The sequence below is a fragment of the Ictidomys tridecemlineatus genome, chromosome 1 (genome assembly GCF_052094955.1).
Source record: "Ictidomys tridecemlineatus isolate mIctTri1 chromosome 1, mIctTri1.hap1, whole genome shotgun sequence".
NCBI classification, from domain to species: domain Eukaryota; kingdom Metazoa; phylum Chordata; class Mammalia; order Rodentia; family Sciuridae; genus Ictidomys; species Ictidomys tridecemlineatus.
Window position 1 is genome coordinate 99,191,611 of NC_135477.1, and position 10,947 is coordinate 99,202,557.

General features: G+C 33.4%; 1 protein-coding gene across 8 annotated transcripts in view; it reads left to right on the forward strand.

Annotated features, from left to right (window-relative positions):
* Adgrv1 (adhesion G protein-coupled receptor V1) overlaps window positions 1–10,947 on the forward strand; it is a 545,344-nt gene that overhangs the window by 81,167 nt on the left and 453,230 nt on the right. For all 8 annotated transcript variants that reach the window (XM_078044879.1, XM_078044892.1, XM_078044896.1 and 5 more), the window contains 2 exons: window positions 1,078–1,451; window positions 9,352–9,528. In XM_078044879.1, the coding sequence (XP_077901005.1) occupies window positions 1,078–1,451; window positions 9,352–9,528 (551 nt within the window). The remainder of the gene's footprint in view (window positions 1–1,077; window positions 1,452–9,351; window positions 9,529–10,947) is intronic.

Here is a 10,947-nt window from a genome sequence, read left to right on the forward strand (position 1 = left end):
CCTTGACTTTATGCAGTGTCTTGGCTGCAACAGATAGTTTTATGAGGACTAGGAAGCTTACATCATTAAAGTTGATAAATAACTCTAGAGAAGGGAGCACATCATAGGATTTATCACCAGCCTGGAGTTCAGAGGAGTGGTTCTGGTTTACTGGGCAGGAAAGTGGTCTCCATAGTAGGCACACTTGTGATAATGTGTATAATACTTGTGACTTCACTAAAGGAGCAACCTGGGTAACAATTTGTAAAACTGCCTTCATTGAGACTATTGATAGAAAACATTTAGAGCATTCTTTTCCAGAATCACTGCCAAACTCTCACCTTACATAATTCATTATCTTAGCTGAATTATTAGGCAAGAAATAAGGAGACAAACAAGAACTGGTAAAATCCTGAGAAGTGTTGTCATTGAGATTGAAGTAGCATTGTTGGGCTGCATGTTATTATAAAAAGTCCCTAAGACTCACATATGATGTTTCTGGGAAGAAATGCTTTGATTTCTGTATTTATTCCACTAGTTATTTGGATAAAGAAATATATTTGACCCATGGAAACTATTTTTTTATGAATTCTTACTTCATTTAGCTCAAGATGAGTTTCTAATACATCAATCTTTGACGTTCTCTAAAAATAGGAATACTTAAGTTTTAAAGTTGTGACTGAACTAAACCATTCCATTTTTAGACGGGCAAGTAAATTTAATAAAAATTCATGAAGAAATGTGTATCCAAATACACATATACCCAAGCAAACATACATGCATGATTATGTGTATATGTGTTAGTTATTTTTAAATCCTAAAATTGTTTTTCATAGACTGACAGAATGACTTATAAGGCTATTATTTAATTTGAAGATAGTTGTCAATTTCGTTAGTACACAATTTCATAAATTCTAGTTATTGCTTAATAGATTCATTGTTTATCATAGTAGAACATAACCTTAATTTGTATATCAGTTATATTAAATTTTTACATATAAAAAATATTTTTCAATAAGATTGGATTGCTTTCTAAATTAAGTTACAATTTAGGACATGACGTTGATATGTAGCATTTAAACCTCTGTCTCATTTCAGGTCCTGGAATATTGAGAATTGGGGCAGGAATGAATGGTAATGATCGGTTTACAGGTCTGATGCAGGATGTAAGGTCCTATGAGAGGAAACTGACCCTTGAAGAAATTTATGAACTTCATGCTATGCCTTCAAAGAATGATTTACATCCTATTTCTGGATATGTGGAGTTCAGACAGGGAGAAACTAACAAATCATTTATTGTTTCTGCAAGAGATGACAATGAAGAGGAAGGAGAAGAGTTATTCATTCTTAAACTAGTCTCTGTATATGGAGGAGCTCACATTTCTGAAGAAAATACTACAGCAAGATTAATCATACAAAAGAGTGACAATGCCAATGGCTTGTTTGGTTTCACAGGAGCTTGTATACCAGAGGTGAGCAGTGAGCTGGAAAATTTTGTAATTAAAAATTTGATTATGGGTGAGATTATTTGGTAAGATTGCCAAAGTATTTACTTTTTGGGCCAGAAGTGTGTGGTATAGGTGGTGCTTACAAATATAAATTACAGTCTCTGCCCTTATAAATTCACAGTTTGATTCAAATTAATGAGTTGGTGGCACACGCCTGTAATCCCAGCAGCTCCTGAGGCTGAGATAGGAAAATCACGAGTTCAGAGCCAACCTCAGCACTTAGCAACTCAGTGAGACCCTGTCTGTAAATAAAATACAAAATAGGGCTTGGGATGTGGCTCAGTGGTTGAGTGCTCCTGATTTCAATCCCTGGTACTTTAAAAAAAAAAAAAAGTAAACAAGACAGCAAGTAAATCTTAGCAATTATCCTTAAAGTTACTGCATTTTGAAAATTCAAGTCATATTCCACACATAATTTACTTTTGGGTACTGCTTTGGATACTGTATAAGTAAATGAACTAATATATATTGAAAGCTAGTATATATAATTGTTAATGAAATTTTATTCAAATATGAGTTTTGAGGTTTTTTCCTTGTTCAAAGCATACTTTAGTTGTTATAATATTCTTCAGTGTTGTCTATAGATGCTTTTCTTGCCAACCTTCTTGGCCAGCTAAATTCATTAGCAGTTTTACTGTGCTTATCAGTTCTTTCCATGTTTTCGAAGATCAGTAATCATCTTGGTTTCCCATTCAGTAATATGAGAGTGAATGAAACTACTTCACAGGTGTTTTGTGTGACAGCAACAGCTCAATGTCTATGGATGTTGCCAAGAAACAGGAGAACATTTCCCTTTGCAAGCTGATTCTAATACATTTAGAAGAATGTCTATGTAAATTGAAATGATTAAGAAAAATAGGGGTGTATAGGACTTGAAAAATTTATCTACAGCACAGGCATCATTGTAGCTTAAATGGGAATGCCTGGCCCTCTGAAAAGTCACATAGTCCCTTTAGCTCTGTGGTTTGGTGATATCATAAGAGATCTTCAAATGGTGGTCATATTTTTTTATATCATAAGTAGAGTACCTCTTAACTAGAGAGAACAAACATCATACAAATCTGCAACTTAAAAGAGAAATGTTCATCAACTGTGAAACTACTTTATATGAATGTTCAGAGAACTTTTATATATCAAATTTTATGTTTTATATATCAAATTTTATGTCCATATTATAGGTGCAGCACATATTAATTATCAGTTTCTTTGTAGTAAAGAACAAGAAATTGACATTTTCAGGCACAAGAAGAAGATAACCCAAGTTGAAGTAAGTGGGAAATGATCAAGTCATATGACTGATTTGTAGCTTAGTGATTACTAGTGCTTAATGAATATTAGTTTCCCCTTTTGGTTCTCAGATACAATGGGAAGAACTAGAATTTGAACATACATGTGTCTTGTGATTCTAAGCTGCTATCTTTCTCTCTAAGTTGTTAATACCATTATTTTAAAAAAGGTGGATGGCTTTTATCAAGTTATAAAAACTACTGGGGTGCCACACAAACTCAGATTCCTTTCAAGATCTGTCATGTTGTTCTCTTCTTTGGTTTCTGTCTAACTTGTGTTCCACCATGCGGCCAGCGCAATGGGTTCATTAATGAGGTTCTTGGTATAAAACTTAGCTAGCAGAGATCAAAATAAAACACACAGACTCAGTTACCTTTTTACTATGACCAGGTCCTAGAGGGCTCCCCTCTCTGGTACCCACCTCTAATCGCCCAGCAGGGCAGCAAGGATTACTCAGGGCTAGCAAAAGAGAGAGAGAGGGAGCACGCCAGGGAGTAGCCTTTTATTGGGGAACAAGAAATTCAGGGGAGAATTCCATCCAGTGAAGGTTGAGGGGGGACCACACTCCAAGGTCAAGGTCAGTGATTTGGCCCCCGGGGTCAGTGGTCAGACACCCACCCACATGGACGGGTTCTCTCATCAGGAGAGGGCCGGGGAAAGTTTCGACACAGCCAGAATGCCTCAGACCCAAACCGGGAGTCGCCCAGTCACGTGTGAGAATGGCTCCCCACATTGTGTGGCTTCAGTTTTGACCTCTGGGCATTATTGATCTCTCTTTGCAACACTGTTGTTCCACATCTTCATGTTTAGTCATTGGAACCTCAGCTCCAAAGACATTTTCTGTGTGAACATCTTGTTAAGTAACTGATTTCTATTTCTGCCTTGTAACTCTTTATCCATCCATAGTTTTATTTTTTCTTTCATAGCATTGATCATACTCCCAAATCCCTTCTGTTATTTTAAAATCTTCTTATTAACTGGTTATCTCCCTCCACCACAAAAATGAAAGATCTTTGAGTGTAATATGGTCTTATTGTTTATTATTGTATCTATACTACCAAGAATGGAGCATGATAAGTACTCAATAAATCTTTGTTGGAGCTTATGAATATATTTTAATATTAAAACATGAAAAAGACATAGAGCAGTTCAGATTTAAGATGTATTTTGACTAAGTTAAAACTACATGAACAACCAGACTGATGGGGAAAAAAATACATAACAAAATTTTAAAACCTGCCATTATAGTTAAGATTTCAATGCTGGCTTGCCTCTCAAATTTCATTGATAGATTGTGGTGAGTATTGGTTTAGTTATCTAGGTATGTAGCTATATTCCTGTTGACTTCTGATTTTGAACATGACTAGCCAAGCCTTGCAATGCAGAAGAGAGAAGTTTCCTCCATAGACCATAGTACCCAAGCTGAAGTTCTGGAAAGAACAAAATGGAATGGAAATAGAATGAGTCCACATTAGAAAGAAATAGATGATTAAAATAGGAAAATTTTTATTGACTTTCAGGAAGATTACACAGTTTCATTCCTAAAAAAGTTAATAGAAAATTTAATCTCTGTGATTTGAGGTAGGAATCCTCAAATATTTTCAATATCATCATAAACAACAATGATATTTATTGGTTGCATACTGAAGTCATTCTCAAAGTAACCCAGAGAGTCCATTTCCAAGGACCCCTGGAGTTTCCTGAGGTCCTTTCCAGGGGGTCCACAAGGTCAAAACTAACTTTTTAAATAATACTTCAGTTTTTTTATTTCTTCCTTTTAATGACATTTTGTACTAAAAACATAGCTTCTAGTGCTTTTACACAAATCAAGGTTGCAGTGTCACATTGTACCAGTTATTTATTCACCATCCATAGTTTAAAACATGCTAATTTCATGATATAAGAAGTACAAATGCAGTACTTCTGCTATATTATCAGAACATCGTAATTGTCTCCATGAAAAGTGATTATACAAATTTTGAGTCATGAGTTTAACTAGCTTCTGTTTTCATGGAACACCAGTTTCACTTAAAATGACTGACATTTAGTTATTCAGACTTGGGTATTTGGCAGACATTTTCATGAAAATAAGCAGAGTGAGCTATTGATTACAAGAAAAACAACTGACAGTTCTTGCTGATGATAATAAAAATTCAATCTTTCAAATGAAAATTTGAATTTTGTAGCACTTTTATCTGCCAAAGTGAGCCTGACTGTTTCCCATTACTTAGACTTTTTAGATAAGATTGACAGTGATATCAACCAGTATAATTATTTTGTATGATGAAATGTGTCAACAAAGAGAAGATATGTATAACTCAGTAAACCAATATTTTCCAAATAATCATTGCATATTATTATAATATCATTCATGTGTAAAACATTGATTCAGAGTACAAAGTAGGCCAATGTATTTTAATGTAATAAAATATGCTTGAACATTGCAGCTAAATGTTGAGGAACTTCCTCTTGTCAAATTTTGCTATACTATTGCAGATAAAAACATACAATCATCTGAAAAAGACTTCAAATCTTCATCCTTTTCCAATTATGTATTTAGATAGGGCAGGATTGTCTTTATATACTTCAAGTAAAATAACAGAGAACAACAATTGGTTCAAAAAGGAGACATAAGAATCCAGCTGTTTTTGTTAAGGCAACATGAAAGAGACTTGTAAAAATGTAAAACAGTGTGATCTTATCACTGTTTTATTTTGTTTTTAAATATAGTTACGTATAAAGATATGTTGCTCAGAATGGATTTTTCATAGGTATTTAAGGTATGTTATTAAATAATATTTAATTTGTTCATTTTATATTTGTCATATGATAAATATCAATAGACTTCAACAATATAGGCAAAACTCCTTTAGAGTTCTCAGTAATTTTATGACTGTTCAGGGGTCCTTAAAAGAAAATATTTGAGAACTGGATTTACTTTATGCATGGGATTGTCTTCACTCTAACTTGCTTGTTTTTCACAATTAAAAACTACTGTCATTTCCATAAATTCTTTTCCATTGTATTGTTGCAAAGACATTGAAAATTCCACTTTTTTCCCCTCCTGATCCTTTCAAATTTTCTGAAGGCAAGAGAGATCCTTTAAAAATACTTCTCTGAGTTATGCTACACTTTTACATTTTCTTACACTGTGTTTGTTTTTAAGTGCCTGCCATATGTTATGTGAATGAAATAAGTGATTATCAATATAATCTGATAGCACAGATCATCACCCAAGCATGAAAGAAAATTAAAAATTAATTGGGTTTGTAATTGTTTAACACTAATCTTCTGTTCAATACAGAAGGACAATTCATGGCTTAGAATACTGTGTTTTATTTTTCCGAGTAAATACATTTTAAAAACTTTTCTTTTGATTACCTTTGTTAATACTTGATCTGAAGATTTGGCAAATTCCTGAGTTGAAAGAGGAAACAGTAGTGAGGATTGTTATTTCTATTGTGAAATTAGTGAGAATGGTTTAGAAGAGTACTGTGGATCTTGTGCATTTTCACACACTGGCCTAAATGTTTGTAGCATGATTCAAAAGTCAATTAGATGAATATTATATTAGAAAATACTATCAGGTTTTAATTTTGTTTTAGTCCTTTTAAATATTTGTTTTATTTATATATTTTTATGGGGTGCTGAGGATGGAACCCAGTACCTCACAGGTACTAAGAAAGTGCTCTACCACTGAGCCACAACCCTAGCCCCTAATTTTAATCTTATTAATATTAATAATTATATTGTGTAGTCTGATGTTTCTTGAGGTGTTGTCTACAGAAGACCTTGGGTGAAAATATTTAATGCATACCACTGGAAAACCTCCTTGATTCAGGTTCCCATTCCTGGATCAACGTTCCTGGTTGGAGGAGGGAAAAAGCAATGTGGAATGAAAAATCTTTCTTGATGAAAAGTTTCATATATATATAGACAAGAGAAAATTATTGGTCCAGTGTGCCCATCACCTAGCTTCAGTAATTGTCAGGCTTTTGCCAATCTTGTTTCATCTGAAATAGTTTTAAAAGCAAACCTCAAATATTATGTCCTTTCTCTTTAAGTTCATAAGAATTAAAGGTAGATTTTTACCTAGCATCCTAGGTGATTTTTTAAAACAAACCCTTGATATTTAAAGGATCTTCTCTAGTTGGAAATTTATAAAGCTTGCTTTATGGAATATAGTACTTACCTATTAAATTTTCTATACAATTTTGATATATAGCATATGTTCATACACACTTTTATAAGGGTAGTGATTGCTTTTTCTTTTTTAAAACTGAAAACATTCAGAAAATTATAGATTTTGATGATGCTTTTACTAACTGAAAAATGTAGTGTGATTCTTGCAAACAAAAATCTCTTATCTTAGGCCTGGATGCTGCATGGCTATTCTCTGACTTGGAAAAATTTAAGTTGCTAAGGAACCCTCACAGATTCCTGAATCTTTGGATCTATTTGATTCATGCCTCTTGCCGAGAAAGGAAGGGCTGAATATTTATATACTTAGATGAATGATTTATTAATTTAACTCATTCAAAATATTCATTCTCAAAAAAATTTAGGGTGGGAAATGGAGAAAATCCATTGTTATTGTAATGAGAATTGAAATATATGGAAATCAGATTGCTTTTTAATGATATATGCATGCTTCTTTCCTTATAACGTGAGATAGTATTTTCATGTAGCTTTTTATTATGCATGTATGTCTGTATTTTAAGGGGCAATAAATCTCCACAGAGTCTATGAAACATTATGGTCCTCCTTTAGGAAGAGACTGAGAATGTTTGATAAGTAGTAGAATGAAGACACTCAGGAGTCTATGACATTAAATCCATACTTTTTCTACTAGACAATTTGCTCAGTTTCTGTTTTGCCAGTATGAAAATGCAGATGCAAAACTTTATGTGGAAATTAAATAGGATGCTGTATTAAGCATCTGGGTCTTTTTGTTACTTCCTTCTTTTCTCTCCAACCCTTTAAGGTTGGATGGCCTCACCCAGAGAACAGTTCATTCTAACATAATATGGTTGATGAGTCCCTATAAGCCATCATGCTATGCCAGATTATATAGTGAGTTGAGCTTATGGAAAAGATGGGGTTAGGAGAACACTACTCAAAAACTTGGTCAGTGACATTTAGAAAGAAAGGGAATAATTAAAACGTTGTGTACATTAAATGTTTAGTGTTTCCACACTGTAGTATATACAGCATATTACCTTGAAAATGACCTTATGAATATTTGTAAAAGTTGGCATTGGAAGGATTTCAGTTTGTGTGCCATTGTAAAGTGAAGGAAGGAAGGTTATCTAAAATTGGAGGAACAGTTGTAATCCTAGAAGTAGAGAAGTGTGGTAGCAGCACATGTGGTGAACTGAGGCAGATGGTAGATGTTGGAGCTGTGTGTGTTCCTATATAGCTTGTTTTGGGTGGATCAGTTTCCTGTGTCCCTCATATTTTTTGTGGATGAAATTGCATTTAAAAGCACATGCAAAACTCAGGTTTTATTCAAATTGTTTTTTTGCTTGTGATACTTGGGATTGAATCTGGGATGTTCTACTGCCAAGCTATTTCTCCAGCCCTTTTTATTTTGAAACAGGTTCTTACTCATTTGCTGAGGCTGGCCTTGAACTTGTGGTCCTCCTGCCTCAGCTTCTCCAGTGACTGGGATTATAGGCATCCACCACTGTGCATAGCTAATACTTGTATTTTTAATCTCTTTAGTTTTTTGTTCTTTTTTTCCCTCCAAATTACGTATCTGCTAACATAAAACTAAAACTGAACTGATAGCCTGAGAGTTTGAAAGTATGAAGACTTATTTTTTTTAAATGTTTCAATTTCTTGCTCCATATTTAAACTGATATCATTTTTTAGATCAAAACATTACCTTCTTGAAAAATACACATGTGTTTTATACTTGTATATATATATATATATGTATGACAAAAATATTAAAAACATATTAAGCATGACATCAAATGTCCTTTTTGATCTGACAGTTGTCTCCACATTAGAGCCTCCTTGAGGCTCGCCACTTGGTACTTGATATCATTCCCAGAATAATTCCTCCGGATATACTATATTGCTTCTTATGTCTGTAAAGTTCTTCCTGATGTCAGGTTTCATTCTCTACCCCCCACCTCTGGCCCCATGTGGTCTGGTCTGTGCTGAAATCATCAATAAATCCCAAGTTTGTCTTTCTCTTTAGGATTATGTTTATGCAGAGAAAAGATTATGCATTTTTTGAAAGTAAAAAAAAATCTTTTGTAAACATAGCATCTAGCACCATCATGGCACACAAGAGATTCAATGAGTGAGTTGCATATACAGTTTAGAGGTCATGATTCATTTGCTTTATTTATCTATATGAATGAATGAGAGGAAACAAATGATTGTAAATACTTCTTAGCAATCAGAAATATACCTGGGGGAATGTAGAGGCCTTCTAGTCCCTTTTAGAAAAGTGGAAAGTTATAAATTCTGGTTAAAGAGAAGATTTCATGAAAGATTTTAATTTTATCACCAATTTTAATAGATATATTCATAACACATGTCAGTAATTTATGTTCCATTTCAGATTGCAGAGGAGGGATCTACCATTTCATGTGTGGTGGAACGAACCAGGGGAGCTCTGGATTATGTACATGTTTTTTATACCATCTCACAGATCGAATCTAATGGCATTAATTACCTTGTTGATGATTTTGCTAATGCCAGTGGAACGATCACATTCCTTCCTTGGCAGAGATCTGAGGTAAACCTTGTCTTCTTTGTTTCTTTGAAAGTGTATTGGAAAGGTTTTTCTGCTGTGTTTGTTCTGTAATTTTAATTGCAGCTTTTTTCTATTTAAGCAACTTAAAATACTTAGGAGATGAGGTGTATGTCATGGCATATATATTCTTGTATATGTAAAAGAAAAGTTAAGAATTTTGAATAATATATGTTCAGTTTTATTTATTCTTTAATCCCAATATAATAAGAGTGGTATAGCTTGAGAGTATATCGTTGTGAGTATTTTGTTATAACTGATACAGAGAGAAACCATTCAGTTCTTAATGGGACTCTTCCAATCAGCCAATGAGAAATTCTTTTAACTGTAATTTCATTTTATTTACATTAAATTTGGAGAAATGAGATACTTGTTTTGTACTTCAAAAGTGCAAGTTACCTCCAGTTTTATTAAAATAGTCTTACTGCTGAATAGATGCTCCATAAATAAATGATACTTCCTATAATGAAACTGGAATGAAATTTCTTCCTGTATCAGAATTTTAAATATTTGGTTAATATATAATGTTAGAATATTCATATCAGTATAATTTTTTACATTAAAATATAAATAGCTTATAGTTCATCAGGCATTCATACAAATAACTTAAAGCTTATAATTAATAAATAGTCTTTGAAGAGAGTTTGAGGGACTTAACAAATTAATTGGATAACAAAACTGAGAGATCATTTCAACATTTTTAAAATAAAAAAAGCAGAACAGTAGTCAAATCTTTATAATTTGAGAGAAGAAAGAAACGAATTAAATGGTTTATAACAAATGTTTCCTATTATCTGCAAATAGGTCTATGAAAAAGAATTTGCTAATCTTTGGTAAAATGAGGACACCAATAAATTTTCATACAGCTAAAATTATTTGATTTTCAGAATAATATTTTATTCTGTTTTTTTAAAATATTGTCTTGGATTTGAACTGTTCTTTCTCTTTTCTTTCTTTCATTTTTTTTTTTTTTTTTTGGTTCTAGGAATTGATCCCAGGAGCACTTAATCACTGAGCCACATCCCTTGGACCCCCTTTTTTATTTTTTTAAGACAGGGTCTAGCTAAGTTACTTAGGGCCTCACATTCTGAGGCTGGGTTTGACCTTGCTATGCTCCTGTTTCAGCCTCCCAAGCTTCTGGGATTATAGGTGTGCACCACTATGACCAGCAAGGTGTTCTTTCTTTATGAACTAAGATAGAGTATGATAACTTTTTAATGCTTCTATTTGACAAAACAGACTTAATACCCCAGATTTTCTTGTGGAAAATTTACCAGCTACATCCGGTCTGATGATGCATACCTGTAATCCCAGTGACTTGGAAGGCTGAGGCAGAAGGACTGCAAGTTTGAGACCAGCCAGGGGACTTAGCAAGACACTGTTTCAAAATTTAAAAAACCAAAG